The following is a 27789-nucleotide window of genomic DNA, read 5'->3' on the forward strand; positions in this document are numbered from 1 at the left end:
GCATGCACGTAGTTGCGATCATTGAGTGAGCTTTTCGGGACTATACCGTTTTAGGAATAGCCGTTTTCTGCTCGGAATGAACAGCTTCATCCTCGAGCAACCAACCTACTTCTTCTCGCTTCTCAACTACCCAACTCTCCTCTCTACCTCTACTCTTCACCTTTCCGTCGTCTGCAAACATGCTCAAGAGGTTAGTGAGCTTGTCCTGATGAGCTTGCAAAGCTATTCAGCGCACGTCGAACCGTTGCTGACTTGATGGAACAGCGGCATCGCCCGTAGCTTGGGCAAGTCTGCCTTTGCTCGACCTTCAATCGCTCGACGCGCCTTCGAACCTCTTCGAAGACAAGCTATCCCGGCCATTGCACAGAGATGGGCTTCCACCGACTCCGCCCGTGAGGGAAAGATTCATCAGGTCATCGGCGCCGTCGTTGATGGTATGTAAATTTGCTCCTGGCTGCGCATGGAGCTCCCACAAAGCTCGGAATTGGCAGCATCAAGCCCCAATTGAATCAAACAGATGCTGATCCGCTCTCTCTAGTCAAATTCGACACCGAGCAGCTTCCAGCAATTCTCAATGCCCTCGAAACCAGCAACAATGGTCAGAAGCTCGTCTTGGAGGTTGCGGTATGGATATGATCTGAAGCTTGAAAAAAAAGCGCATACTGACGATCAGTAGCAACATTTGGGCGAGAACATCGTGAGATGCATTGCTATGGACGGTATGCAAGATAACACGTTGTTTTTTACGGCTTGTCTGACTTCTCGTAGGTACCGAGGGTCTTGTCCGAGGTCACACAGTTACCGACACTGGAAACCCCATCATGATTCCAGTCGGCCCCGGCACGTTGGGCCGTATCATGAACGTTACTGGTGATCCCATCGATGAGAGAGGGCCCATCAAAGCAACCAAGTTGGCCCCTATCCACGCCGATGCCCCATCATTCGTTGAACAGTCCACATCCGCCGAAGTGCTTGTTACGGGCATCAAGGTCGTGGACCTTTTGGCTCCCTATGCTCGTGGTGGAAAGATTGGCCTCTTCGGTGGTGCTGGTGTCGGCAAGACTGTGTTTATCCAGGAGCTGATTGTGGGTGTTGTCCCCAACACGTTTGCAACCATCGCTGACTGGTCGGAATAGAACAACATCGCCAAGGCTCACGGTGGTTACTCTGTGTTCACTGGTGTGGGTGAACGTACTCGTGAGGGCAATGATTTGTACCACGAAATGCAGGAGACATCCGTCATTCAACTTGATGGCGAATCCAAGGTCGCCTTGGTGTTCGGCCAAATGAACGAGCCCCCCGGAGCTCGTGCTCGTGTTGCGTTGACTGGGTGAGTTATTCCTTCCCTCTTGGGCTTCCCGCTTGAGTTTCCCTCTTGAGCTTCCCTCTTGGGCCTAAGTGTGGGTGCCATGAAGATTCCGGTCATCTCAGTAACAACCCGGGTGAGATGAAGATGACCGATGGCGATCCTCTCAGAGACAACCCTCGTGAGATGAAGATGACCGCCATCTGTTATGGCACCCACCTTTTGGCCCATCCCACCTTCCCGGACACAATGGATTTACCTTACTTTTGGACCTCATGTGGCCACCATCATCTCTTCCAGGACAACTTCGACTTAGTTTCTACTTCGTACCTATACTGACTGGCGTTGTCCTTTAGGTTAACTGTGGCCGAATTTTTCCGCGACGAAGAAGGCCAGGACGGTGAGTGGCTTTGTCGTCGCTACAAGCGAAATCATGTACTGACCTTTTTTAGTGTTGCTCTTCATCGACAACATCTTCCGATTCACTCAAGCCGGTTCTGAGGTGTCTGCTTTGCTTGGTCGTATTCCCTCTGCCGTCGGTTACCAACCCACACTGGCCGTCGACATGGGTCTGATGCAGGAACGTATCACTACGACGCAGAAGGGTTCTATCACATCCGTGCAGGCCGTCTACGTGCCCGCTGACGATTTGACCGATCCTGCCCCTGCTACGACCTTTGCCCATTTGGATGCCACCACTGTGTTGTCGCGCGGTATCTCCGAGTTGGGTATCTACCCGGCCGTCGATCCCCTTGATTCCAAGTCGCGAATGTTGGACCCTCGAGTTGTTGGTCAAGAGCACTACGACACCGCATCCCGAGTCCAGCAGATGTTGCAAGAGTACAAGTCGCTACAGGATATCATCGCCATTTTGGGTATGGATGAATTGTCCGAAGCCGATAAGCTGACTGTCGAACGTGCCCGTAAGATCCAGAGATTCTTGAGCCAGCCTTTCACTGTCGCTCAGGTCTTCACTGGTATCGAGGGTAAGCTGGTCGACATCAAGGACACGATCAGCTCTTTCCAGAAGATCATGAACGGCGAAGGTGATGATCTCCCAGAAGGTGCTTTCTACATGGTCGGTGACTTTGAAAGTGCACGAGCGAAGGGTGAGAAGATCCTGGCCGAACTTGAGAAGTCGTAAGGGGTCAAGTGAGCAGGTTTACGGACAAGATAATGCAACCAAGCAAGCACTCAAGTCATCTGTTGCATTCAAGAGGCTGGGTAGTCGGACCTTTTGAGGGCTGCCCATTGCAGGGAGAGTGGCGAAGAAGATTTGTACATTGACAACCTTACTCAAAACTCGTTGCTCGAATATCGTTGTAGTCTTCTGTTCTCGATCCTTCGGGATCTCGTTTAGTGTAGAAAGTACCTCCTAGCGACACCTCTGATGGGTCTGCTTTCGTTTTGGAGGATGAAGACGGGTTTGATTGGTAGTCAACCGTTATGTTCTGCATTGCCACATCCGTTGTTATAACATGACAGGTCAGTCTGACTACCTATACTAGCTTTGGTTCATAGATGCCACTCCGATAGTACGCGGAGTTGTATTGCAGGGTAACAAGGGATTGACATTCGGCTCCGTTCAACGAGGTATTCAAGGCTCTGCGTCCTTTCTTCGGCGGGCCGTCGTCGCTTGTGACGCTACCCTTCCTCTTCGCCTTGCTACCTCTCCTGTACGCTATATCGATACTAGCCGACATTACCTCCATCATCTCCTACCTAGGTATTTATTAATTTGATTTTTAGGTTTAGGAGCCGTTCTTATGTGAATAGGGACTTCGGGGACCCCCAACAAACAGGAGATGATGGAGGCCATGTCGGCTGGCATCGACACGACCCCCTTTTCTCTTCGCCTTGCCACCCCTCGTGTACTCTGTGTCGATGCCAGTCGATATTGCCTCCATCATCTCCTGTTTGTTGATTCGATTCCTAGGTTTAGGAGCTGCTCTTTTCTATAAATGCATGAGAGTCGCCAAACCCGATCCAGGACAGCTATTTGTTGACACCGCGTTCCAAAAGCCGTCCAGGTCCGAGCAATGTGGTCAATTTGCAGGACTTTGGCTATTTGTTCGGCGATGAGGTTTCTCGGCTGCTTGTGATGTCTAAACCTGAGTCTCCCTGCGGCGGGGCCAGAAGAAGTAAAAATATAAAATATAAAATATAGTAAGGAATTTAATACGTTTAAGCGGAGTTGTAGTACTATAGATTTACTAGCCACTTTAGATCGAGGAATATACTGCTAGTAGTTAAGGAATGCCCTTGAATTTAACTATACGGGATACAAAGTACTAGTACTAGTACTAGGTAGGTACTACTACCCAGTAAGCAAAGAGTGCAGCCAGTAAACTATAGTGGCAGGTCACAAGTTCTAATATATTTAGTAAAGGCAGTGCTCACCCGCGCCCCAGACCCCAACCTACCTGCGACAGACTTTCTAGTACCACATACTGTCTCTCACCAAACCTTTGCCGACACTCTACTGTCTTGGATCATCTCCCACAGCCCAGCTAGCAGCAACCTTATAGCGCCGCTATCCGGAGAGATCAGCAGTTGCGATTACGGTGTTACCTTTACCCCGGATATCAGATGAAGCTCCATCAGACTCAAGAGTATGTCGATGCCAGTGGCTGCTCTCCACAAACTGAAGACCAACAATCTCATGCTCCCTAGTCCCGTCACCGCATCCCGACTAGAAACCTTGCTTTCATCCCGCCAGGTGCTCGCATCCTCACCTTCTCGTGGCGGCGCGACCCGTTCTGCCATATGTTGACAACAGCCGGACTGGGACTGCGATGGACGGGTGGCCTGATAGGTGGGAAAATCCCAGATCCACCCTTATCATACTTCCTCTCGTTGAGCGACCTCCTGGCTAGCATGTACGTCTCTACCTGTAAACGATGGGACCGTCATACTTAGCTTTGACCTACATCGTTCACCCCCGGATGACCTGCACCAGTCAACAACCACCTACACAACTATTGTGATCCGGCATCGAGGCCCTGATCCCGGCATCAGACGAGAATCCCAGTGAGCAGTGACAATAGCTGGGACTGCATAGAACCAAACGCCAGCCTGTCGGTATCCGACGATCATGTGGCCATGATGCCGCCGTCGCATACCGCCGTCGGTTCTCCATGCTACAGCCAGTCTCCTCTGGCGCAAGCTGCGACGATTCAGAGCCAGCATTGGCTCTGAGGGCTCTGAGCCATTCACCCTAGCTTGTTCAAGGGCACGGGCATCAGGATGTGGACAAGGCCGATCGCCCACCACACCAACTGTTGGGATGGACGTCCTCTTCTCCTCAAGACAGACCTTCAGGGCAACAACGGTATTGTTGTAACTCTGGATCCCAGCCTGACGGTGGCAGTGCCTGAACATAGGTAGGGAGGTAAATCTTGAAGTCTCTCTCTCCAGTGATGTCCACTGTTTCAAGTCTGCCAAACTCTCGAATGTCGCTCGACCTACCACCCCTGTTTCCCTGGTGTACGACTTAGACCCATCATTTCCATTTCAGGGCCTCCCCGAGCTTACGACATGGTACACGCGAGCCGGCGCCAGCTTGGCATTACAACTCAGAGCCTGGCAATCAAGCCCCCAACAGCTGAGTCGGTCCGACTGCCACCGACCAGCGATCATTCATCTCCCTCCTCTTATCATCTTGTAAAGCAAGCATTTGGGAACGGCCCTGTCGGCTTGGCTCTACCACGACAGTGACATATACTCCCAACGGCCAATGAGGCCCCAGGAGGAATGATGCTGGCATGTTGAGCGGGTTCAAGTGGGTAGGGGGTTCTTATCGACTAAAGACCCTTCCATCTATGCTTTCTTAGCACGTCCGAAGCTAATGCGTGCCATACTACCTACACAGTGGTATCGCTTGATATCCAGCATCGCCTCCTGGATCTTCGACAGGAACTCGCTCCTTCCACGTTCTCGAATGTTTCTGCTTATTGCCACACGGCCGATGGCAGCAATCTGAGTTCTTGTGCATGTATTTGACCACATGTCGAGCTGAATCCTGGCTTCTTTCAACTCCAGGCCTTTACATTCGGGTGTTTCTGAAGTCTGTCCTTGCTCATTGACCGATCTTCTGCTTATATCTTGTGTCCCCCCCCTGACCCTATACCCACAAATCAGTCATCATGGGGAATCAGAATGAAACAGACAACTTGGAGCTTCGCGAGGCCAGCAAAAACTCGGTAGTCTCTGTCGACCGGTTCTCGGAAGAGCCAAAGCCGACATATCCTGAGAAGAATGTTGCCCGAGCATATCCCTCTGCGTCAGAGAGCGAGGGCGGCTCGTTGAAGGTGAGGACCTCCCTGGATATATCATATCTACTTGCACTTTGTCTTACTGACGTCCGTCCAGAGGCTTTTCAGCTTTGCTCAGCTTCTTGCGTTTTCCTTGACTTTTATGGAATCATGGGAAGTCATGGCGATGTACGTGCCCGACTTCGGCAACAGGCTACAGTACGCATTGGAGAATTTAATCAGAGCGCAGCAACATCTCAGCGACGTTTTGGAACGGTGGCCCCCAATCCCTTGTTTGGGGTTGTCTTGCGGTCGTCATTGGATCTCTTGCTCAAGCTTATTCGATGGCCGAGTTGGGCTCTATCCTCCCGATCGCAGGTGCTCAATACCATTGGACTCATATTCTGGCACCAGATCATACCAGAAAATTCATCACATGGATGCAAGGTACGATTGACCCTCGCAGCTGCGCAAGCTATCGTATCGCTAACCCACCACAGGCTGGGTCACCTGGTTTGCCTGGGTGTCCGCCCTTGCCGGTAGCACTTCTGGCTTGGCTGCGTTGATGCAAGCCTTGATCCAAGACAATATACCCGATTACTCCGCTCCGAGATGGCATCTTACTCTGATCATGTGGGCTTTACTAATCAGTGTCGGCCTGCTGAACATGTACTTGTTCTGGCTCATTCCGTGGTTGGAGCTGACAGCCGGTATCATGCATGTCATCCTCTTCATCATCTTCGTGGTGGTCCTGGTCACCCTTGGCCCCAGACACGATTCTCACTTCGTATGGTTCACGGAATCCATATTATCCGGGTGGGATCGAAGCAGTTTCGTTGCTTTTAACCTAGGGATGTTGGCACCGGCCTGGGGTTTCATCGGTAAGCAGTGTTGCAACCGTGGTAGACAGAGACCTAACGATTGTGGCAGGATTTGACGGCGTCGTCCACATGTCCGAAGAAGTCCGCAAAGCGAAACATGCTGTTCCCCGATCCATGATCTTGACCATAGTCATTAACGGTGTCATGGCCTTTGCCATCATCTTGGTGTTGCTCTACACCATGGGCAACCCAGACGGTGTCCTAGATGCAGCCTATCCAATTATTCCCATCTGCATCAATGCAACTGGATCCCGCCCGGCTGCAAATGCCATGGCATCAGGACTGATCATCGTGACATATTGTGTCGTGGCGGCCAGTGTAGCTTCCGTCTCCCGAATCACCTGGGCCTGGGCTCGGGACGGTGCCCTGCCCAAGTGGCTCGCAATCGTACGTACGGCCAATTCTGTCTTCTATTGACCCTTGAACTAATCCGCCGGCAGATCGACGCAAAGCACCATGTTCCCATTCATGCGCTCTGGCTCCCAATCGTGATCGTTATGCTGCTTTCTCTGCTCAACATCGGATCCACGGCGGCCACCGCCTTCAGCGCCTTTACCGCCCTGTCTTCCCTCGGGCTGTACACCTCCTACATCATCGCCATCAGTTGCATTCTGCATGCTCGTTGGAGTGGGCGCCTCAGCGACAAACCGGATGCTCCTGTCCCTTTGGGTGGTTGGCGCATGTGGAGGGGAATTGGAGCCCCTGTCAACATCTTCGCTCTGTGCTGGACAATCTACCTCACGATCTGGCTGCCCTTCCCCACCACATTACCGGTCACGGCCACCAATATGAACTATGCGCTTCCAATCTACGCTTTTGTCGTATTTGCTTCCCTTGGATACTGGTTCATCTGGGGCAGGAAACACTGGCCTGGTCTCAACCTCTCCGCGATTGGAAGAATCGAGGCTCACGACTAGAGTGGGTTCTTTGTCAAAGAGGCAGGGCGAGAATATACATTTGTGGCATAGATTCTGGCTTCCCATACAACCCGACCTTTGATGGTCACTCTATAAGGGCTCGGTGTTGCGGCCGGCGTCTGCTTGACATAAACAGGAGCACCCGAGTTGTCATGAACCGGGTGGACTCCCGGTTATGTCAAGATGTCAAATATAGGTCCATAATCTCTAGGCACAATGCCTAGGATTGAAGTCCTTTTTGGAGCCAGGGCGGGCCCCTGGGCGAGTTGTGGACTTACTCGTGACACTTTATAATACACCTCGGTAACTTTGATTTTGGTAGGAAAAGGGTGATGGCCGGTAACCTGTGTCAAGGTATTGTAGCTTCGGGCATCAAGAAGAAATCACTTTTATTACATTGGCATCTTTGGCACAGCTGACAACCAAAGCACCTTTCAGGCTATTATGATACAGACCGGTCTACCCCCTTGGCTTATTTCTTTGCTCGTCTCCGTATGTTAAGACTCCTTCTCCACCCTTGCTGTCGCAAAGGAACATCGCCGTCGTGGAGACCGTACCCCGACCCATCCTTTTGTTTGTTTTTCTAAAAGTGCCCCTTGTTGCCCCAGCCTCTTTCTGTCCGGTCCTTTTGCAACCCAAAAGAACCAACATGGGCCCGGAAGTTGAGTGGAGTAGTGTAGCAGATCTGCAAGTGTACAAAAATGTCCGACGAACATATCAACAAAGCCCCGTTGCAAGGATCCGAACACCGTCCAGAAACGGATGGCATGTCAGAATGAACCGATCGGTGATATGTCGAGAGATGTGTTGCCAGAGGCAGGCAGGTTGTGTAACAAAACGCAAGGAACTCGCTTAAACGCAGGAAGTTGCAAAGTCACGGATAGGATTGAGCAAGGCGGACCTCCGGGCTCGAATCAAGCCACAGAGCTTAGAATCCGCCCATACCCATTCCACCCATGCCGCCTCCCATCGGTGGCATAGGAGGCTTCTCCTCAGGGGCCTCGACGATGGCAACTTCAGTGGTACCCAGCAGAGATGCCACGCCGGAAGCGTCCACAAGAGCGGTGCGGACGACCTTCAGAGGGTCCACAATACCCTTGGCAATCATGTCAACGTACTCCCCGTTGGCCGAGTCGAAACCCTTGACGAAATCGGAGCCGAACTCATCCATCAGCTTGCCCACAATGACACTACCCTCCAAACCGGCATTCTCGACGATCTTGCGAGCGGGTCGAGTAATGGCGTTCTTGATGATGCTGACACCAAGCTGCTGGTCGAAGTTGGCAGACTTGATATCCTTCAGGGCGTTGGCGGCAGCCTTGATCAAGGCGGTACCACCACCGGGCAGGATACCTTCTTCGACGGCGGCGCGGGTGGCGTTGAGAGCATCGACGACACGGTCCTTCTTCTCCCCTACCTCGACCTCGGAGGCGCCGCCGACCTTGATGACCGCAACACCACCCGACAGTTTCGCGAGACGCTCTTGCAGCTTCTCCTTCTCATACTCGGAGGTAGTGGGGTCGGACATGACGCCGCGGATCTGCTCGCATCGTTGAGTAATGGCATCCTTGCTTCCCTCACCGTTCAGGATGATGGTGTCTTCCTTGGTGATGGTGATGCTGCCGGTCGAGCCGAGCATGTCGGGAGTAAGCTTCTCCAGCTTAATGTCCAACTCATCCGTAAACACAGTGGCGTTGGTCAGGACACCAATATCGCCAAGGATGCTCTTACGGTTGTCGCCAAAGCCGGGGGCCTTGACTGCAGCAACCTGTAATTGACCCCGGAGCTTGTTCAGAATGCACACAGCCAAGGCCTCGCCGTCAATGTCCTCGGCGATGATGACAAGAGGCCGGCGGAGCTGAGTGGATGCTTCAAGAGCAGGAATGATGTCCTGCACAGCGGAAATCTTCTTCTCGGACAGCAGGATCAATGGCTTCTCGAACTCGATCTTTTGGGCCTTGGCATCGGTGATGAAGTAGGGGGAGGTGAAGCCGCGGTCGAAGCGCATACCCTCGGTAATTTCCAGTTCGTCCTCAATCGTCTTTCCCTCCTTGACGGTGATGACGCCTTCTTTGCCCACCCTTTCCATGGCGTTCGAGATGAGTTCACCAACGTGAGTGTCGCCATTGGCAGAGATCGTTGCAACCTGTGCGATCTCGGCACTTGTGGTAATGTCCTTCTTGTTCTTTTGCAGGTAGTCAACAACGGCATCGACGGCAGCTTGAGTACCCCTTCGCAGATCCATGGGATTGCAACCCGCCGCAACGTTCTTCACGGTCTCGGAAAAGATGGCGCCAGCGAGAACGGTGGCGGTGGTCGTACCATCACCGGCAACTTCGTTGGTCTTGGAGGCAACATCTTGTATCAGACGAGCGCCGAGGTTCTCGAACTTGTCCTGGAGAGTGACAGCCTTTGCGACGGTGACACCATCTAGTCGTCTGGTCAGCGCTTTCTCTCTGACTATCATTTGGCACAGCTACTTGCCTTTAGTAATCTTCGGGGAGCCATAGCTCGACTCGATTAGAACATTCCGACCCTTTGGACCAAGTGTAGTAGCAACGGCTTTTGCCAGAGTATCAACACCCTTCAGCAACTGAGCTCGACCCTCCACACCAAACCTGAGCTCCTTATGGGCGAACCGAAGTTGTTGTAAACTTCTGCCGGCAGATCTGGAGTATGGAGAGGAAGAGGAGAGAGAGGATCGTGCGACGGAGGAGAGAGCGCGCTGCATGACGGGCAACGGAACAGTAGGAGTCAAATAGGTAACAAGCTTAGATCAAGCGAAGGATGGCAAAGACGGATGGATAGACAAGAGGATAGAAGCGCAAGTCCGAATTTGACAGAAGTACTTGAGTGGTAAATAAACTATGAGCACCAGGTTGATGGCCGGCAAAAAATTTGGGGACCTTTGGCAAGTTGAAATGATTCTCGAAAGCAACAGAATCGCAGATCCAGCCAGAGATTCCCGATCGGGAATAGTGCTCCAGTCACATGACGCTTGGCGCGAGCCTTGTTCCGACGAGGCCGAAACGAGTTGGACTTCACCTCTACACATTGACTACTCTGTGTTACTTGTTGACGCTTCGAGACGCTGCAGAAGGGAGTCGGAAAGACCAGAAATGGTTCCTGAGTTCATGTATTCTCTTGTAATGTCCAGACAAAACCAAGCTCTGCCTATAAGTCCAAGGCATGACCATGACGACCGCCCGCCAGCTTCGCTTGCCCTGTGGCTTTGAGCCCTGGTTCATGTCACCACGGGACTGGTGGAATCCCTCAAAGTCGTGGATCGCTCTCCAAGAGCCTATGAGTGAATGCCGAAGCCCTGCGAAGGAGGAGGACCCCGTGGCAATTGAATATGTTCGTTGCAGTGAAGAGAAGAAATGAAAAATCAAAAGCAAGACCTGTGACAACTCCTCCCTCACGTAGGAAACCCTGCCCAGACTACACCACGCATGTCCAATCTCGTGAGAAGCTGAGTTGCCACTTTCCTATGACCTTGCCGAACAGCATTCGGGCATGTAAGAGACGGCCCACTGATTCACAGATCATCCCGAAGGAATCCTGACGCAAAAGAGTCATTCCAGATGATGTCTTCGGCAGGCATGCTTGCATTCATATCGCCGTCCTTCATGTCATCTGCCGGCTGAATTTGAGGGAGGTCAAGAGTAAGATCGTTGCCCGCCGCGCTGTTGATAGGTACCTCGTTGTCTGACTGAGATGGTTGAGTTGTAGCTGACATGACAGTGGCAATAGAGTCGTTGCGAGAAGAGGCGTGAGACGACTCGATAGATGGAGTCACCGCCCTGGATGCAACAACGGGACCATAGTACGGGACTGGAGCAATCGGACTCATGAACTGCACCCCCCCGTACGGCAACGCCCCGTACGGAAACTGACCCCCACCATATATTCCACCCATAGCAAGGTTGCCGCTATATACTGGGAGACCATGGGGTCCGACCAGATTGGGGTTGAACATGCCTGGAGTGGTAGGAAACATGGATGACTTTTCTGCGTCAGTAAACATCCAAGGTGACTAGTGCCTTACATGACATACCTCTGCGTTGTTGATATTGGCGGTAATCCCATCGACACTGTGAATTTGACCATAGGGGACGCTTGCGATCGGGAAATGGGGAGTGAATTCAAAGACCGACCGAAGGTGGGCGAGCTCGGCAGCAGTGTCGTTGACTGGCTCAATGTTCTGCTCAAGGATCTCGGTCTCACCGTCACTTGACACCTCATCTTCAGCATCAGCGTCAGCTGCAGCTTCGTCTTCTTCGACTTTCGCGTCATTGCTGCCATCATCATGCGCCTCGTCGTCGCCAGAAGAACCGGCATCCATGGCAGCATAATTACGTTTGATTCCGCGGGTGCGACCCGCAGGCCCAATGCCTTCGTCCGGAACCAGGCTCAACTTAGAGTTGTCACCCTCCTCGGTTTTTACCTCGGTTTTAATGATCTGCTTGGTCGGGGTCGAAAGGAGGTGTTGTAATGCAAGTTTGGTCTTGGATGCCCGAGAGCTCGAGTTCGTCTTGGGCGTCCGAAGCTTTCTCTTTGGGGTGACAAAGTTGTCCTCGTCGCTGTTATACAGGTCCGAGCTCTGTTCCTCATCTTCCTCGCCATCGCTCATTCCACGACGAGACGACTTGGCCCGGGATTTTCGTCCGCTCTTGGGAGTTTGTATCTCTTCCTCTTCGCTGAAACCCGTCACTGTGCGATCATAGAATGAAAGCTCTCGCGACGAGGATTCTGGGGATCCGGTGTACATGGGGGAGACAGGGTCAAATTTGGTCTTGATGTTGACATGCCCGTACACCTTCGATGGGGTCTTGGTGATCATGCCGCGTCGTAGAGGTGGCGGTACTGGAATGCCCTCCGATTCCATGATGGTTCTGAGCTTGGCAAGGTGCTGGACAATCGAGCCTTCGGTGAACTTGGGACCCATGATTTCGGCAACTCGAGCCCCTGATTCCACACCTTGATTAGCAACACACCACTGGAGGAGAGTTTGGCCCTTCAACGTACATGGCAGCTTGATACCGGACTCGGCGGACGCATACTGAATGGCAAGCAAAACTCCTTTGTCGAGGTCATCTGTCGATCTGTCAGTGGGGAAAGATCATCGAACTGCCAGCATCAAGGGACGACTCACCCGACCATCGAACAAGATTGCGCTTCGCCGGCCGCTTGTTGCTAGGCATCTCGTTGTCGATCAGTTGCAGTCCTAGCAGACTTCCCCAACCGTCAGCCCAGAGCTCATGTGCCGACATCACGACAAGGCAAGTGTGCATGCACAAACAGACGGGTGACTGGTCACGCCAGTGAATAACAAGTGAGGTAAGTGATATCTTCGTGTACACTTCGAAAGTACAGGGTAGGGGTGTCGGTAGTTGGAACTCTGAAGCGCATTCAGAGCATGTGGTCGAGGTAAAGTATCAAAAAGAAGTGAAGTGAAGACAAAGGAGAAAGTTTGCCGGGTGGTCGTGAGCGGATCTATAGCAGGCTGGGTAGCTTGTTTCTTCACAAGGCGAACTCACCAAAACAAGAACAGAAGTCCTCAGTGCTGTCAACGGCTTCTGCAACAGTCGGGGCAGACGTGCAGAGAGTGCAACACATGCAGGAAAGGAGGTTGTCGATAGAGAAGTGGAAGTGAGAGAAGTGGAAGTGAGAGAAGTGGAAGTGAGAGATGCAAGAGAGAGAGGGAGGAGAGAGACACAGAGAGTTGGAAATATTGGAAGTGGAAGAAAAAGGAGGTGCAAGAAGAGAAGGTATTTGTGAGAACAGGAGCTTGTGGAGGATCTGAACGTATGCATCTGCGCTCTCTGTGGCGTCGACAAGTTGCTGACAATACTAGTAACACATTGAAAAGTGCGTGCGTCGTGCTTCCTTGTGTTGGACCTGCGTCTGACATGGTCAGGCAGAGTCCTCCTGCGCAGTCAACTGGACGGTATCGGCCATCTCAAGAGCTCTCCCATGCGAACAAGCACAGATCAAGCGAGTCCTCGAAACTGTCCACAACACGTCTTCGGATCCTGGCGCAGTTCAAGTGGCCGTTACAATCAATCGATCTGGCCTCGAGAAACCCATGCGCCCGTGGTAGATCAGTCTGATCGCAGGTGGTAGGATTGCGCCGAATACGAAACCACAAAATCGCCATAACATGTCCATCTCCTTGCTCGTGGCCTGAGGCCTCAGTCGACAATAACAACATGCCCCGCCGGGTGCTCCTCTCTCGGTTCCGGCATCAATGGACTCTTCCTGGGTTGACACAAAGGTTCTATCTCCTGGGGTTGTGGGGGCAAAGTTGCCGGCAAGGTCTCGTTTGAGATGGCTGCCTGCATGCTCAGAGGCAACGGTTGCGGATGGTACAGCACCTCTTGGTTGTTATATCTGTCGAATCCACCGGCTATATTGCGGTGTGGGCCTGCGAAATGCATGGGAGCGTGCATAGGAAGAGCGAACGGACCGTGTACATGCATTCCAGGGGACATTGAAGAAGCCTGAGGTGGGTGGCCATGAAGGGGATAGGCTGAGAAGGATGGCCGTGTGCTCTGGTTTGGGAACATATACCCTTGCATGGGTCGTGAGAAGAACGGAGCAGCTGCTGGAGGCATACTCATCGGGACAGAGACTCCAGCAGGCGGTTCAGGGCTCACGGCTTCAGGCCGGGGACTGGGTATTGCAGGTTGCTTGTGATTGTACTCCTCATTCCTGTCAGGATCGGGCGCAGTTCCGGCGTTGGTGTTGGTGTTGGCGTTGTCGGTCTTGCGTTTCTTCGCCGAAGGCGCCTTGTCCGGCGAGTCCTTTGGCTTCTGTTTCAGAGGTGTTGATGCTTTCTGAGGAGGGCCGTCGACTTGACCACCACTAGGATGGATGCCGTTGGCTTTCATGAGTCGTTCATACCGTTTGGCTCTGGTGGACAGTCAGCTTCATGCAACCGCTCTGGTTGACAGAGTACTCACGCCGCTCCTTTGCTGACCACGCCACACTCTTTGGCGACTTCCACGAAATCCACCTACGCTGGTAAGCATTGAGTTGCAAGTTCTGGTCTGGACTCTTGGATACCTTTCCGTTGTTGGAATGCCTGACACAGCTCAGGAGGAACTTCAGTTGATCATCTGATGTTGCTCTTGACATCATGACCAGAAGCAAGCACAGGTGGGTGCTGAAGATGGATGTGGAAAGGCGTCAGACACTCTCAGGTCAGCAAAGATGAAAAGTCCGTTCCTGTGGGAAGAGTAAGATGGGGGAGACAGAGGTGAGTTGAGTTGCGGATTCTTCATGACCTATTTGTGTCTGCTCCAAAATGCCATCTTTCTTTCTCTTTTGTCTTGTCTTGTCTTTCTCCAGATTGCAATGTCTGGAGGTGGACAGCAGGGGCCTTTGCATGGCTTTCCCAACATGCCTTCAAAGGGACTTTTCCAGCCCTTGGTCGTTTGTTTGTGAGCTAGTGGGGATGAAGAAAGAAGCAGGCTAGGTATCCAAACAAAGGAAATTCATACAGCGCGGAAACGATCCTAGGACTGCAGATGCGAGTATCAATCGAGATATGATGGGACGCGGGCACGGGTCTGACAATCGCACAGAATGATCTAATCAGTCCAGCTTGAGCGATGGCTACTACCATCATGTTTGCGCGCTTAGGTAGATGGCGCCCCGTCTTCAGTCTTACATTACCATGAGTGGCGACCCTGGGTATGTTTTGCGCTATCATTCTCCTTTGTTCTGACCCATCTCTCAAGTGTTGTTGGAGTCGCTTTCTGCAATGGTGGGCATCAGGCACAGCAGTAAGACATCAGTGGCCAGAGCATCCATCGGAAAATACTCTTATTCAGTCTCTACGTAGACGGCATGTTCAGCATTTGCCATTGAGGCTTCTGATAAAGGGGCGCATCTACATTATCACTTCTGTCACCAAGTTCGAGCTCCTTCACACTGTTGACAGTAATTCATGGCTTGTTGCGTTTGAATGTCGGTATCTTTGCTAGGCCTCACTTAGCGAGTAGCAACGACCCAAATAATGAACCACAACCGGACTGAGCAGATGGTCGAACAGATAGCCTGATGGTGGGTGCCATAACAGATGGCGGTCACCTAACAATAGCCTAATGGTGGACACCTCCAGTACCAAAGAGCCCATGGCTCTGGCTATTCCTGGGCTTCCATTATGGCGAGCTCACCTGCAGCTCCTCCTCTACGGTCGGGGAAATGCCATAGACTGGCTCAGGCAGGCTCATAGCACAGTTTGGCAACTCGACTCCATAGGCATCGAAAGTGATCTCGTCCGTCGTCGCGTTATACTCGATCCAGCGGCGATTCAGCAGATCCCCGTCCTGAGCGCGGTCGAAGAAATTATGTGGTGCGAACAGAATGGTGGACACAGCCTCCGTGTACAGCGTGACAGGAATATCTTCCGCGCGAGTGAAATGGTGCATGCCGAGATTGAACCAAAGCACCAGATCTTCCTGCACGATTGATTCGTTGTCGAAGAACTTGGAGAAGTCCTGCTGAGGCGCCAGAGGCAGGTTAACGTTCTGCACCGAGTTGCCGAATGGCTCAGTGTCGTGCTGCCTTGTCACAGCGAGATGGTATTTCGCCATCTCCGAGTTTTTCAAAGACCACGGCGAGTTCAGTACGGTAAGGTGTATGTTGGACTTTCCGGGAACAACGCGGTAGCCACGCTTCTCACCCCACACATTCGTCTTATTCTGGTTCACAATTGCGTACATCGCTTTGGCGTTAGGAGCCAAGTTGAATCTCTCTTCCGTCTCCAGGTAGGTGGTGTTCATCTCGAACTGCTCAAATTCTCCAAGTTCGGGGAACCAAGGTTGACTCTGGTTCACGACAACGAGGTCACTGATCTCGAAAGAATTCGCCGTGTCGATAACGTCGAAGTCCGCCTTCCATGTAAGGATATGGTCGTGTAGAGACCCCTGGGTTGCCGGGGCAATGCGTGGTCCAAACTTCTTCTGGTCTGGATAGTAGAAGCTCGACTGTAGAAAGCCGCTGGCACGAACTGTAACCTCGAAAGAGCCATCCAAAAACCAGGCATAGCTGAACAAATAATCGTAGTTACCAACGGTCGCAATAGCACGGACAACTAGTTGAGAGTCCTTGACAACTCCGAGCTTGCTGAAAGGGTAATCTCCGGCGCTGCTGCCGTAGCGGTGGCGGGAGAGCGGGACACCTGTGTCCTGCTCGAAGATACAGATGGCGTCCTGGTTCACAGTGGTATGGTTTTGCTCATGGTAGGAAACATTCCAGAAAGTCGAGCCGAACGGGCAGTCGTAGCCTTCCACCAGAGTCGCCAGATCCGTCCCAAGGCTGTAATAGGTGTCATGGTACACCGTGTTACTTGCTTTGGGTTGCGTCCCGGCGTATTGGGCCATAGCTTCCTGCAAAGAGAGCTCATAGACGATTCTTTCACCCTTGAATTTGATATCGTAAAACATGATGCCCAATGTTCGCGAGAAGGACATGTAGAAGCTCCATCCCATGTACTCAACGTATTGGGCTTCCGGGTCAACTTTGTACCGTTTGCCGCCAAGCTCAATGGTCTGGGGTGCAAACATGTCCTCGAGGGCGCGGACGCCAAGCTCGGGCTTGTAGTCAACGTCTGTCCAACTTTGGTCTCGAGGCTGGACATAAGTTTCCGCTATCTCACCAGCCTCGAAGGCGGCTCTTAGGGAGGACTCGTCGGGGTAGAATTTACTATTGGTAACGTAGCCTTTAATCGAATAGTGCGAAGGGTCGGTTCCCGAGCAATCAACGAGCAGGTAAAAGTCAATGGGGCTCAGGTATGAGCCGGACCCCGGAAGCCTGAACAAAATGTTGCGGAAGCCTTGAGATCCATCAAACGAGACCGGAGTGCCCGAAGTCATCGTAAGCGTCGTTCGATCGTCTGAAGGTCCGAAGTAGACACCTCCGTCAAACAGAGCAGCGGTTATGTCAGAGATGTTGCTCATGGTGGAAGTGATCAGCGGCGTGAGAGCACTTGACTTGACGCCGTCGACATATCGAGCGTCAAATGGAACAGATCCACCTTTTCCGCCATTGTAAATCTGTCAATGTCAGTTCTGTGTACTGGAAAGGTCTGAGGGACGTACGTAGTCGAGCTTTTGCACAGTCGTCGACTCGGAGACTGGGAGAGGCCCAATCATATATTCCTGAGAGTCGGGCTCCGCCTTGCCACCCTCAAAGATGATCGCTCTAGCATACTTGGGTGGCTCGGGGCCGTCGCCATCAATGTAAGGGAGCACATCTGTCTTGTTCATATGAAGGGCGTCGATCCAAAAGACGTAGTTGTCGGTCTGTGAGGCGTCATCTGGATTGGTCAAATTCAAAGCGGTTGCCGGATCGTGCAGAAGCGTCCACACGTCGAAATTGTCTTGAGCACTAATAGGGGCCCAGACATTGGTCTTTGGAGCCTTGACCAAGGGCGCATCGCCACTGTAACAAGACTCGCCAGTATCCCCTCTCTTGCTGAGAGCATCAAGAAGGACCTTTCTTTCATAGCCCAAAGGAGGAAGAGCAGTTCCAGCAACGAGGCTGACCGTGTATGCCAGACAAAGGGAACGGAGGTGCATCTTGAAGACCGGAAGTCTGTTGCAACTTGAATCGAGCGGTTCAAGAAAGGACGGCCTACTGCCCTTTTATAACCGCACGCTCGAGCGTATCGCAATGACCGTGGCTCTTCGAACTTCCGAACTCCGTCAAAGCATAGTTTGTCCGCCAACACAGCCACCCACTATAGCGACGATGGCCGCCTCCATTGCATTGAGCAACGCATCTTGCCAAGGCAATGGTTTGATATACCAAGTGAGGAATTCGGCACGTGGATAGATAAGATGCCGTCTGCATCGACACGATTCACCAATCGCAATTGATGTGCAACGAGTGCTTGTCGTTCAGGCCGAAACAAGAAGGTGAATCTTGATCGGTTCTTCTGGTAGAGCGCCAACGCATACTCTGTATACGGCATACTACCACATCGTTCTCCCTCTCAGACGCATAGTCTCTGCTTGATTGATGCTAGGCAAGGCTGGGCATTTGTCCTAGCGTGGAAGTGTATGGAGACGTGCGGAGTCGTGATGGAGGAATAACTCTGCAAGCAGGCTGAATGATGGAACCATGGTTCCCGCAGAACTCCGCTGGATTGACGCAGAGCGTCGCTGAATGGTGTAGTCCTGCAGACTTGTCAACTTCGACCTCAGGCCGACTACTATCCCAGCTCTTCGATGAGGGTTTGAACTCTGATAAGAGATGGTAGCCAAGCATGGAGCTTCTGTCCCAATGCGCACATGCGTACACTGGCCCTTGGCGAGCACCACTGCATCGGTCTGGAGTAGTGCTTCAGTACAATGTATAATGTACAATATCCATCAAGCGCCGGCGCTTCATTCTGTCTCGTTGATAGGAACAAAGCGTTCCGCACCGCGAGCGGAAAGCTGGCTGATAGCATTTTCCGTCCGATTACAAGCTGTATAGAGCTTCTGTTTGCCTTCCTGTAGTGATGTCAGTGCTAGTGCTAGGAGGTGATCATCAGAGGTTCCGTCCTCATTTTAATGACCGGATACGGAGCTGTGTTCTTCTTCTGTACAGACACTCCAATGGGCCTATGGAGGCCACCGTGGTGGTGATCTCCTCGACTGCCATACCCCACAACAAGGCCAAGACACTTGCGTTGCAATGCAGGGCGATAGAACAATATAGCTCGCGCTCTCATTTGAGAACATGGCATATAAGTGGTCCGCTATCTGGTATCCCTTGCACACCGCCGAGTACCTGCATAGTACGATGTAAAACCCGGCTTTGTCATTCGAGGCAAGCGAATGCTGTGTGGGTGTGGCTATGTCGGTTAAGCTGACCGAGTGGCGCCGGCGACATAGAGTTGGCTTTTGATATGAAGCAAGGCCGGCCAATTGTGCCGAACCTTGCGAGTAACTGTCCCCGAGCGGGTGGGCCATGCACTTCAACTCAACCCGAATGCTGAGAAACCGTACTAGTATTATAGTCCTCACCGATATTCCGCCATGCTGCTAGGCTTCAGTGTATCTGCCAATATTCGTTCTTGACGAGCCATTGAACCCGACCGGCTGAGAATGGAAAAGACATCCGAGCCGAAGGAATGTTCGGTATTAAGAATCTTCGGGTTGTTTTTGCGAATCCAAGCCGGCTGACTCGGCATGAGAGGACAGAGCTGCAGCGTTGAAGAAAGTCATGGTCGTTGCGAAAAGACATCTCCGGTAAACAGGCACCTTGTCGTGACAGGTTCACGCCCACTTCAGTATCCTCCCAGAAAGGGACCATGAATCCTAGTCTTCGTATCTGGAGAACCGCGTGTTACACCCTTGGCAGGCACCAGTCTCAAATACCTCTTGCGGAATCTCTGACCTCTCTGTTCAACCGCGCGGTCGATGACATGGGAATAGAACGGTGTAATGTTTACCTGCAGCTCCAAACCAGGCAATATTCGATATGGCAGAATCCGAGATCAGAAGGACTTCGAGGCCTTCGCTGGTTAAAACTCCTTCTCGAGGGTCACCATGATCGGAGGTGTAGAACACTTGTCTCTCACTCTTTTGGGGAGGTTGCGGGCATTCGCAGCGCGTAGGCGTCTTCACGAAAGGTGATTGATGGTACATGAATGGACCGGCCATCCCTTTGAGCTGCGGCCGGTCATGGTTCAGGCGTGCTCCTCACCTGCAAATGTAGACATTAATCAAAGAGGTGACAGTGTCTCTGGTTCAGCGCACTCAGCTGAGATGGACGGGAATTCCACCGCAGAAGGAAGCACGTAGCAATAGTAGCCAAAGGACGTCTTTGAACTGACTCCAGAGACTCCAGGCGGATATGTCTTGCAAGTTCACAGCATCAAATTGGCCAACAACAAACTGCAGAAAGGAACTGCAGTAGAATGCAACAAAGAACTGCAGGAAGGAAGTTTAGAAGAAAGATGGTGAGCTCCCAACTGCGAAGTTGAATGTAAAGCAATTACTGTCTCGTTATTGGCCCGACGTCATTACCCTGCGCATCTCGTTTTCACGACTTTTGTTCGAGACTCTGCCCGACACACAACTCGCAAGCATGGTCAATAGTCACATTCCCATTCATGTCTGGATGTTCTCGAGTGATTCGACCTCGATAATGCTTCCTCCGCCCAGATGATCTTCAGGCCAATGCGCAAGCTTCCAACAGCCGCGCCGCGTCCCACTCCAGCATTACCATGGACGCATAACCCGCCCATCCGGGCTCGTGTCCTAGGACATCGTTTAAGGTCGACAACCGCGGCCAACCAGTACCTTCGCCAGGTGTTTCCTAAGAGGCATCTTGCTCAAGTTCGACCAGAGCCCATCTCCGAAGTATGGTTCACCGCCTCCTCTCCAAGAATTGGTCCTGCGGATGAATTACTCGGGCCACCCACGCCCGGCAACAGCAATGAAAAGCAAGATCATCCGCCTCCAGACGAGCGTCTGTTGAGGCTAGGCAAGAGTATGCTATAATCTGTGCCAAAGGGTCTAGGATCCAGATCGCTGACTGCCTCCAGCACTGCGAACACTTTCTCCCCTCTTGCCAAACATCCTAACTACTCCGCTCCCGCCGGAGATCCTTTCGCCAAACATCTCCCTCCACCTTTTCCCGTCCACTCATCCTCACCTGCCCGCAGTGAAGGGTCGCGTCGCATACCGTGCCGCCTTGTGGACAGCTCCTGTGGCTTGGGGCTGTGTGCCCATTCTAGGCAATGTCAAGCTTCAAATCCAGTCGGAGAAAATCGTCCGCACAGGCCTCAGATATGCCATCCCCGAAGATGAATGCGCAGACCTGATGGAGGAGAAGCTCGTGGTCCGCTGGAAGACCGAACCCAAACAGAATGGAGACGGGAATTCCACAGATATGGCGGCCTCGAGTGCTGCTGAATCCAACGCTTCCTCGGCAGGCGGGATCAATCGTGGCTTGTCAAAACTTCTCGGCGGCGACAAACCGATCTTCAATCTCAGCAGCAGCGACGATTTCACGGGCTTGTTCATCTTCACCTTCGATTCAAAGGGCCGCATTGCCAGCCATACCATCGAACACGCAGACGAGGACAACGGGTTCGACAAAACGAGCAAGGTAGTCACCCTGACGGACTGGCTGTTGGGCAAAGCCAAAGGGGGAAGAGGGAGAGATAAGGAGCAGGAACTCATCCCTGGACTCGCCATGAGGGTATGCAGGGACGAATGGAATGTCCGCAGGCAATTCCCCAAGTCCCATGGAGCGGCCCAGTGAAGGTGTAGGCAGGAGGAGCAACAACGTACCACGCGTGTCGACTCGCAGGGCCAGCAGACTGATAATGTCACATCACCTCATTTTGATAGGTTGGAATCCCTCCCCAAAAATGCTTTGTCCAACTTGCTAGGAGTATTATGAGTATGGGAAGATTGGGAACCCTCCACTCTGGGCACAGAAGGTCTTAAGGTTCAATGGAAATGAATCATGTAATGAGGCTTAATACAATTCACACTCATCTCATCGCAGAGTAATATTTGAGGCGTTTTATCTATTGTTCATCCGTATGCAACACTGCTGATGATTGGACTTTTATGTCAATTATAGGAGGAGAATCCTGACAAATGAAGGCTCAGCTCTTCAGCACTTTTGACTATCGTCACCACCTCCCTAGCCACATAGGACCGCAGTGCTTGGGATGACATCCACCTTGTGGCCATGACCTCAAAGGGTCTCCTCAAGAGCCAGGACCTGGGTAGGCAAGTCAGTAAACAAGATGAACTAAGTTGGAGTGTCGCGGAGTAGCGCTAAGGACTTACCAGGGCTGTCCGCGATGGGATGTACACTTGGGTGTAGTTCTTCCGGCCGTTCCATGGAAAATCGGTGGTGAAAAACCTTGTGTCCTTTGCATTCCTTCCGAATCCGCCGTGCTCGGGCGCATCCGTGTCAAGGACAATTCTGTAAACGCCAGCCTGCTCGATGCCGACACGATAATCCGCAAAGGAATTCGTTGGGTGGAAGTTGAAGATCCACAGCAGTCCAGCCCGCTCGAATACGAGGACCTTGTCGCCTTCATGCTTGAGCGATATGTAAGCCTGTGGCGCATGGAGCCAACCGTACTTCTCCTCTGTCCATTGCATTGACCGGTCGAATTCGTTCAGGAACTTGTACCGTAGGAGCTTATCCTCGGTCAAGTTAAACTGTCTTCGTGCGTACCAGAAAGAGTTGTCATTTCCGGCACGGGGAAAGTCGAGCCATTCAGGATGCCCAAATTCATTGCCTTCAAAGTTAAGGTACCCCTCTCCACCAAGTCCGTGGACCACCAGCCGGATCATCTTGTGGAGAGACATAGCTCGTTCGATCTTTGGGGTAAGTTCTGTCAAAGTGGACATATGCGTATACAGCTCTGCATCGGCGAGCCACATCATCAACGACTTGTCCCCCACGAGAGCCTGATCATGCGACTCCGCATAAGCGATAGTCTTTTCACCGTGACGTCGGTTGGTCAGAGTGAAAGAAATGTGGCCAATATCCCATTCATCATCATTCTTCTCTTTCAAAAGCTTGATCCACATGTCCGGAATGGCCATGGCGAGTCGATAATCGAATCCGATGCCGCCCAGCGATAGCTTCAGACATAATGCAGGCATGCCTGAAACGTCCTCTGCAATCGTGATGCAGCTGGGATAGAGGTCGTGGAGCATCTCGTTGGCCAACATCAGATACACCACGCCATCTTCGTCCACCGAGGGGCCAAAGTACTCGTGATAGCCTCCTGAGAAGCCGGTGCCAATACCGTGGTGCGTGTAGAGCATCGAGGTCACTCCATCGAAGCGAAACCCGTCAAACTGGTATTCATCCATCCAGAAGCGCAGATTCGACAAGAGGAAGCGCAAGACCTCATGGTGGCCATAATTGAAGACTCGAGAATCCCACAACTCATGGCGGCCTTTTGCACCTTCGTGAAAGTACAGGTGGTCACTACCGTCGAACATGTTGAGGCCATCCAGAGTGTTTTTGCTTGCGTGAGAGTGTACAACATCCAAAAGTACGGTGAGGCCCATCCCGTGCGCGGTATCAATGAGCTCTTTCAGATCTTCGGGAGTGCCGAAGCGCGAACTGGCTGCGAAGAAGGAGTTGACTTGGTAGCCGAAGCTGGCATAGTAGGCGTGTTCCATGATAGCCATCAGCTGAATAACATTATAGCCCAAATATTTGATCCTGGGCAGCATGTTTCTTGTAAATTCTTTGTATGTTGCAACTTTCAGCTCGGGAGACGAGATTCCCACGTGGGCCTCATAGACCCGGACGCTCTTCGGCTGAGGAGGACGCTTATTTTTGAAAACATAGCGCTCCGACTGTGGCGGGTTCCAGAGGATGGCATCATACACAGGAGACACTGACAGATCTTGGGTAACTCTTTTGATCCATGCTGGTAGCCTCTCTATCCGCTCCCCTCCCGGTATCACCATGGAGATCTTCACTTTTGTGTTATGTGGTATCGCAGGCACTCCGTCTCTTGGGGGCAGACTGACTTCCCAGACACCGAAGCTGTTCTTCTGCATGGGAGTGGCAATTCGGTCCCAGTTGTTGAAGTCGCCGATGAGGAAAGCTTGCTCGGCGTTGGGGGCCCATTCGCGATATGTGATAGTCCCATCAGGAGCAAACGTAAAGCCGAAGCGATCGAAGCCTCGCGAGAAATTCTCCAAGCCTCCTTCTGTCTCGTTGATTGTCTTGATCCAATTCTGGGTCTTTGCGAATCGATGTTTCAGGGCGTCCTTGTAGGGTTCTAACCAAGGATCGAGCTGGATCACCCCTACAAACATTGTTAGCGGAGAGCGGAAGTACTTCAGACAGCTCCTAACCTGTTCCATCAGGAGCTACTCCATTGCTGGAAGGCTGTGCCAACACAGAATTCTCCGAAGCCTGGTTGAGCGCCATTATAGGGGAGGGTTGACCCAGGAGCTGTGAAGCACAATGGCGTTGTTTTGTATGGGAAGCAAGTGGTCTTTATGCAAGAGTGGTCAAGGGCAGAGGCAGTAGCTCCGAAGAGATATGTGACTTGAGAAACCGGACGGGAGATTGAACAACGTGGCTGGAGAGTGGTGAATATTTGAGGTGTTTATTCCAACCTGATACCAGGTATCTATCCAACCTAAGGTAAGGTACCTAGGTACCCAGCTCGCCAGTAAATGGTCACTCCACGGCGAAATTGTTATTTGGCATGCTATGACATCAACTGCGCCCCGGCGACGTGGGGAAGCTTGCTGCCACTTAAAAGGGAACTGCAGCAAATGATGATTGCGATGCTCCCTCCTTGCAAGATGCCACCGGCACCACTACTATTCGATGCTGAGAACTTGAAGCGCAACAACCCCGCTGCCGTCACTCTCACCTCCGAAGGTTTCTCCGCCAGGCGTAGATTTCCATAGTGAGAGGTAGGCAAGGTACCTAGGTACATGTACCTGCTCACCAACCTACTAGGTGGCATGTGGTACCTGGTATGTCGCTATCCACTCCTCCATGGGGTGGTGGAAACCACAGTGGTCAAGAATTTCATCCCTCTGTCACCACCACTCTACCAACGAGCGACGCTTCAACGGCGCCTATGTACCATCATCATACAGGGGCATTCTGTATCGGGTAAAAAAGATGCCGCATTCCGCGCAAGGACTTTTGCTCGGCGAGAAGCACGACCAAGATATTCAGCCGAAGCCACTGCAGTGTCTGCGCTTGGCCAACCTGGACAGCCGAAAGAAGGTGGGCATCAACGTAGTAGGATATCCGATTCATCGAGATAGTACTGTGTACGAGTAGAACTACAGCCTCTCACATCTTGGGGGATCTCGACGACTTCTTCAGGCTGCCGATATTCGCTGCTGTGCACGTGAACGTGTAGGACTATTTAGGACTCTGTACCACATAATTGGCGAGGAGCCAGGCCTGGAGGGATCCTTAGGGCCACCCTAACCTTAGACCCTTGAACCCCCGGCGCCCGCGGATTGTGGATGCCGTGCCCGTGCCCGTGAGCACTGCGCGCAGCCGTTAAGCTCCGCATTCCTTCGACTCATCGTCGTCGCCATCAACGATCCATATCAACACCATCTGCTGGGCACACAGTGTGTATCAGCATTGCTTCCCGGCAGCCTATCTGCCTACGTTGTCTACTTCAAGCAAGGTCCTGTACCAGCCATGCAGACAATGGGCGCTATACCCGCGTACCTCTGCCCTGCTCTTGATGGGACGATGGCTGCGTCAACCATGTCACTTTCGGGCGGGTTGCGTTCATCCTACATTGCTCTGAGCAGGCGCCGAATTTCTACCACTGGCCTCAAATTCTCCTCGTCCCAATTTCATCGTTCTGACTTCGCCAATCAGCCTTTCACTGGCATGTACGAATCAGGTCTCCCGACTTCGGGCCCGTTGGGCGGCGCTTCCGTCTATGGCACTTTACAACTCACCCCCAAGATGCTGAAGCAGCATCTGGATCAATTTGTGGTGGGCCAAGAACGAGCAAAGAAGGTGCTCAGTGTTGCTGTATTCAATCATTATCAGAGGATACAGGAGATACAGAGGCGTGAAGAGGAGGAGGAAGAACTGCTGGCTCAGAGAGAAAGAAGGGAACGCCATCCTGTTGAGACTGAATTTCCCGGACAACAGGCGACTATACGCATGGAAGCCCCCCCGGGTCCACGATTTGATGCCCGTACTGGTGGCTCACCACTAGTGGACTCCAGCCCTCTCGCGCTGGAGAAGTCGAACATTTTATTACTGGGGCCCAGCGGTGTGGGAAAGACGTTGATGGCGAAAACTTTGGCAAGAGTGCTTTCGGTCCCATTTTCCATGTCGGATTGTACTCCGTTTACGCAGGCTGGGTATATTGGTGAGGACGCCGAGGTCTGTGTCCATCGGTTGTTGGCTGCTGCGAATTACGATGTTGAAAAGGCCGAACATGGCATCATATGTCTGGATGAGGTGGACAAGATCGCAACAGCTAAAGTCAGCCACGGCAAAGATGTGTCTGGTGAAGGTGTGCAGCAGGCCCTGTTGAAGATCATTGAAGGGACGACCATCCAGGTTCAAGCCAAACCCGAGCGAAACGCGCCTCGAGCAGGGGGTCACTCACAAACTTATCCAACTAACAGCCCCTTAGGGGCTGGGATATCTTCCGGCTCACCAGGTGCTCCATCCCCTCCCGCCAAGGGTGAAGTTTATAATGTGCGGACGGACAATATCCTGTTCATATTCAGCGGCGCTTTTGTTGGTCTCCAGAAGCACATCATGGATCGATTGTCGAAAGGCAGTATCGGATTCGGAGCCAACGTGCGGTCTAGCTCCAATCTGCACTTTTATTCCCGCGATCAGAAATCGACCGCGGCTGCTCCTGTGCCAATTCTGCCGGGTTCTCAAGAAGAGGCTCTCTATAAGAAACATTTGCCCTTCTTCACTCCAGCTCCAGCGCCTGAACAGACTTCATTGGACGGTTCTGCGCCAGAGCCCAACTACTTCAACCCGTTGGATCTTGTCACGCCGGCGGATCTACAATCATACGGCTTCATTCCTGAGCTTGTTGGCCGTATCCCTACAGCGGCTGCATTGTCCGCCTTGACGCATTCATTGCTGCTGCGCATCCTCACCGAACCCCGGAATTCCCTCGTTGCCCAGTACGTCACTTTATTCTCTCTCTCCGGAATCGAACTTCGCTTCACTACGCCCGCCCTTCACGTTGTTGCGTCAAACGCTATTACCATGGGAACCGGCGCTCGTGCTCTGCGCACTGAGATGGAGACTATCCTTGGAGATGCAATGTTTGAGGCCCCTGGGAGCAGTGTCAAATATGTCCTCGTGACGGAACGTGTTGCTAAGAGAGAGGAAGGCGCCATCTACTTCGGCCGAGGCCAGGGAGGGAAGTTCCATGCTCTCATTGCGCAGGAAGAAGGCGAATGGGAAGACAAGCAGAAGCAAAAGGAGGCGCATAGAAAGGCGGCAGGCCGGCCAAGCAGCTTTGAAGATTGGCGGACGAAGGCCACCATCGCGGCAGGCAGCGGAGGCTGAACTATTGCCGACTCCTGAACCCGACGACGGCGATGAGTAATGACATGTGTATGAACGACTACAAGCGACCTGTGACTAGGATTCCATGAGCCTCAAGCGGCCACGAGCGAGCGTTGCGAGGAGTTCTGTGGACAGCGGACGCAACACCAGGCTTCGCAGGCAGTCAGCCGTGCTCTCTGCTGTGTCACGCCATTTAATTTGCCCAATGGACTTGGTGTCTTGCGGCTTCACGTTCCGAAGAAGCAAAACACCATCATCAGTTGGCCATGGACCAATGAAATTGATCAGGATTGCTCGAGCTTTTTCGGCGAATGCTGGTGTCCACGATGGAGGCACATGTTCGCCATGCAATCTTGCTGCTGCCGAGACTAAGCAACGAGGATGCC

At 52.4% G+C, this 27789-nt stretch overlaps 10 protein-coding genes across 10 annotated transcripts; 4 read left to right on the forward strand and 6 right to left on the reverse strand.

Annotated features, from left to right (window-relative positions):
* Positions 1-179: 179 nt before the first annotated feature.
* A1O1_02097 (ATP synthase subunit beta, mitochondrial) lies at positions 180-2450 on the forward strand (the record flags this gene model as incomplete). The annotated part of the gene is made up of 8 exons (XM_007723008.1): positions 180-190; positions 265-434; positions 539-624; positions 677-719; positions 769-1085; positions 1137-1330; positions 1663-1706; positions 1759-2450. 8 exons carry the CDS (start codon positions 180-182, stop codon positions 2448-2450), a joined length of 1557 nt encoding a protein of 518 aa, XP_007721198.1.
* Positions 2451-5451: 3001 nt separating this feature from the next.
* Positions 5452-7357, forward strand: A1O1_02098 (uncharacterized protein; the record flags this gene model as incomplete). The annotated part of the gene is made up of 6 exons (XM_007723009.1): positions 5452-5616; positions 5678-5748; positions 5810-6006; positions 6060-6440; positions 6490-6827; positions 6881-7357. The coding sequence occupies 6 exons, from the start codon at positions 5452-5454 to the stop codon at positions 7355-7357; spliced, it is 1629 nt and encodes a 542-aa protein (XP_007721199.1).
* Positions 7358-8285: 928 nt separating this feature from the next.
* On the reverse strand, positions 8286-9824 carry A1O1_02099 (heat shock protein 60; the record flags this gene model as incomplete). The annotated part of the gene is made up of 1 exon (XM_007723010.1): positions 8286-9824. The coding sequence occupies one exon, from the start codon at positions 9822-9824 to the stop codon at positions 8286-8288; it is 1539 nt and encodes a 512-aa protein (XP_007721200.1).
* Positions 9825-9833: 9 nt separating this feature from the next.
* On the reverse strand, positions 9834-10088 carry A1O1_02100 (chaperonin GroEL; the record flags this gene model as incomplete). The annotated part of the gene is made up of 1 exon (XM_007723011.1): positions 9834-10088. The coding sequence occupies one exon, from the start codon at positions 10086-10088 to the stop codon at positions 9834-9836; it is 255 nt and encodes an 84-aa protein (XP_007721201.1).
* An 807-nt stretch (positions 10089-10895) lies between these two features.
* On the reverse strand, positions 10896-12561 carry A1O1_02101 (uncharacterized protein; the record flags this gene model as incomplete). Its single annotated transcript, XM_007723012.1, has 4 exons — positions 10896-11363; positions 11415-12325; positions 12386-12454; positions 12513-12561. The coding sequence occupies 4 exons, from the start codon at positions 12559-12561 to the stop codon at positions 10896-10898; spliced, it is 1497 nt and encodes a 498-aa protein (XP_007721202.1).
* A 990-nt stretch (positions 12562-13551) lies between these two features.
* A1O1_02102 (uncharacterized protein) lies at positions 13552-14497 on the reverse strand (the record flags this gene model as incomplete). Its single annotated transcript, XM_007723013.1, has 3 exons — positions 13552-14272; positions 14323-14375; positions 14426-14497. 3 exons carry the CDS (start codon positions 14495-14497, stop codon positions 13552-13554), a joined length of 846 nt encoding a protein of 281 aa, XP_007721203.1.
* A 1028-nt stretch (positions 14498-15525) lies between these two features.
* A1O1_02103 (uncharacterized protein) lies at positions 15526-17946 on the reverse strand (the record flags this gene model as incomplete). The annotated part of the gene is made up of 2 exons (XM_007723014.1): positions 15526-17421; positions 17467-17946. 2 exons carry the CDS (start codon positions 17944-17946, stop codon positions 15526-15528), a joined length of 2376 nt encoding a protein of 791 aa, XP_007721204.1.
* Positions 17947-20523: 2577 nt separating this feature from the next.
* On the forward strand, positions 20524-21628 carry A1O1_02104 (uncharacterized protein; the record flags this gene model as incomplete). The annotated part of the gene is made up of 2 exons (XM_007723015.1): positions 20524-20851; positions 20907-21628. 2 exons carry the CDS (start codon positions 20524-20526, stop codon positions 21626-21628), a joined length of 1050 nt encoding a protein of 349 aa, XP_007721205.1.
* A 527-nt stretch (positions 21629-22155) lies between these two features.
* A1O1_02105 (1,4-alpha-glucan-branching enzyme) lies at positions 22156-24174 on the reverse strand (the record flags this gene model as incomplete). Its single annotated transcript, XM_007723016.1, has 1 exon — positions 22156-24174. The coding sequence occupies one exon, from the start codon at positions 24172-24174 to the stop codon at positions 22156-22158; it is 2019 nt and encodes a 672-aa protein (XP_007721206.1).
* A 1366-nt stretch (positions 24175-25540) lies between these two features.
* A1O1_02106 (ATP-dependent Clp protease ATP-binding subunit ClpX) lies at positions 25541-27403 on the forward strand (the record flags this gene model as incomplete). Its single annotated transcript, XM_007723017.1, has 1 exon — positions 25541-27403. The coding sequence occupies one exon, from the start codon at positions 25541-25543 to the stop codon at positions 27401-27403; it is 1863 nt and encodes a 620-aa protein (XP_007721207.1).
* Between the last annotated feature and the right edge of the window lie 386 nt (positions 27404-27789).

This window comes from Capronia coronata (assembly GCF_000585585.1).
Source record: "Capronia coronata CBS 617.96 chromosome Unknown acBCG-supercont1.2, whole genome shotgun sequence".
NCBI classification, from domain to species: domain Eukaryota; kingdom Fungi; phylum Ascomycota; class Eurotiomycetes; order Chaetothyriales; family Herpotrichiellaceae; genus Capronia; species Capronia coronata.